This window comes from Olea europaea, chromosome 5, assembly GCF_002742605.1.
Source record: "Olea europaea var. sylvestris chromosome 5, O_europaea_v1, whole genome shotgun sequence".
In the NCBI taxonomy this organism is placed as follows: domain Eukaryota; kingdom Viridiplantae; phylum Streptophyta; class Magnoliopsida; order Lamiales; family Oleaceae; genus Olea; species Olea europaea.
The window spans coordinates 5187933-5189708 of NC_036241.1; the positions used below are offsets into that span (position 1 = coordinate 5187933).

At 35.6% G+C, this 1776-nt stretch overlaps 1 protein-coding gene across 1 annotated transcript in view; it reads right to left on the reverse strand.

Moving 5' to 3' along the window:
- Positions 1-1147: 1147 nt before the first annotated feature.
- The window catches only part of LOC111394157 (CASP-like protein PIMP1), a 3759-nt gene continuing 3130 nt past the window's right edge, over positions 1148-1776 (reverse strand). The window contains exons 3-4 of the mRNA XM_023019925.1: positions 1602-1737; positions 1148-1402 (exon numbers count right to left, since the gene is read on the reverse strand). Coding sequence (XP_022875693.1) covers positions 1148-1402; positions 1602-1737 — 391 coding nt within the window. The remainder of the gene's footprint in view (positions 1403-1601; positions 1738-1776) is intronic.

Below are 1776 nucleotides of genomic sequence, written 5' to 3' on the forward strand. Positions count from 1 at the left end.
TTGGATTGGGTCACAAGTTTAGGAATAGTATGTTGCATTTTGATAGTCAAAGCGCTATTCACTTAGCTAAAATTCCTATTTATCATGCAAGGACAAAGCATCGACAAGTTTGTTATTATTTCAACATATCGACTTTGAAGGATGGAATCTTAACACTAGAGAAGATTCAAGAGAGTCAGAATCTAGCTGAAATGTCGACAAAGACTGTTTTGATCGAGTTGAACTTTCATTTTGAGGAATGAGGAGTTGTTGTCGTTGCAGAAGAATTATTGATGGTGAATTAGTCTCCAAGTAGAAGATTGTTAAATTTTGGAGCCCAATTGTTGTTCAACCCAAATTATTGCCACTTTGTGGAGTTAGTCATGGATAGACCTCTGCTGAGAGGTCGCCGTAGGGGTTCGGGGGTAAACAGCCCCCTGACAAGAATTTTAAATTAGGTCAATTTAGGAATTTATATTTTTGTAAAATTCTATGAAGGAATAGGATTCCTTGTAAATTTTGGTTTTACCCTAAGTTATCTTATAAATAGGGAGCAATCTCTAGGCTTTACTATCATCGAATAGAGAGAAAGAGAGGTTAGAAGAGATATGATTGATATTTTCTTTGGTAAACCTTTTTCATCATAGTGAATTATTGTCGTGGCGAGAGACGACGTGGTCTCACATTGAAACGAACTTTTATAAATCTTGCCCGTTCTTGATTATTTACTTTCTTTCTTTAAATTGATTGCTTTTGGTGGGTTAGAATCAAGGTTTATAATTCTCAACTCAATGCTCAATGCAAAGAAAACAGAATTAAATGACTTTGCCAGAATGTTTTTTAAACATAATGGTTGACGTCCTCTCACAGCACGTGGGCCTTGCATGAATAAAAAAGTCCAAAAAAGTAGGCCCCTGCTAATGTGAGGGTCGATTATCCATTATGTCAAAAAAATTCTATCACCATAGCATTGTTGAAGAAAATATAGAAGATTTGGTAACTGCAAGGCAATTATCCCTTTCAACTTCTTTCAAAATTTCTATATCTATAGAAGGAATGATGGAAACCACAGGACCTTCCATAAAATCTTCACGATAAATGAAAAGAAATGCATTCACTCTTCTTGCATAACATCTTATACATCATTAAAAAGATTTCTTATTGTTTATTAGTAGGTCTTCTTGGTGAGATCCAAAGATGAAATTATAGACGAAATTATTGAGGTGAGGAAAGCAATGAGAAGGAATCCTGCTGAGACATAGGCCTTGTTGAAAAAATCATCAAGTTTTACTCGAATTAGGGAAAGGGCCGTGTTGTTATAGTTTTCTTGAAGGATATCATCCAAGTCATCCAGGTTTTTCTTGAGATCCAGTGTAGCACCAAATGCCGCACCTACCCCAGTTGCTAAGAGTGATAAAAGGATCTGTTCGATTCATGAAATTGACCAAATCAAAATAAATTTAACATTTCGTATTTCTAAATACTATCCATCTTATATGTACTTTCTTTCCTACTATTCATTTATATATTCTTCATGTTTGACTTAATTGCAAGATAACATCAATGGTGTAGAGAAGATGTGTGTTCGAAAATACGAAGTTATAAGAGAAAAGATTCTTAACCTTGTCACCAAGAAAATCATACACGAGGAAACCAGGACTCTTCCACAGAGGTTTTCCCGAGACTACAAGGCAGATTGAGGATGGTAACTGCAATTTGGTGTACACAAGTGCCAGAACATTGATAGCTAGTACGTACCTGTGACGTGATCAGAATCCAGAGAGAGTGTTGATATCG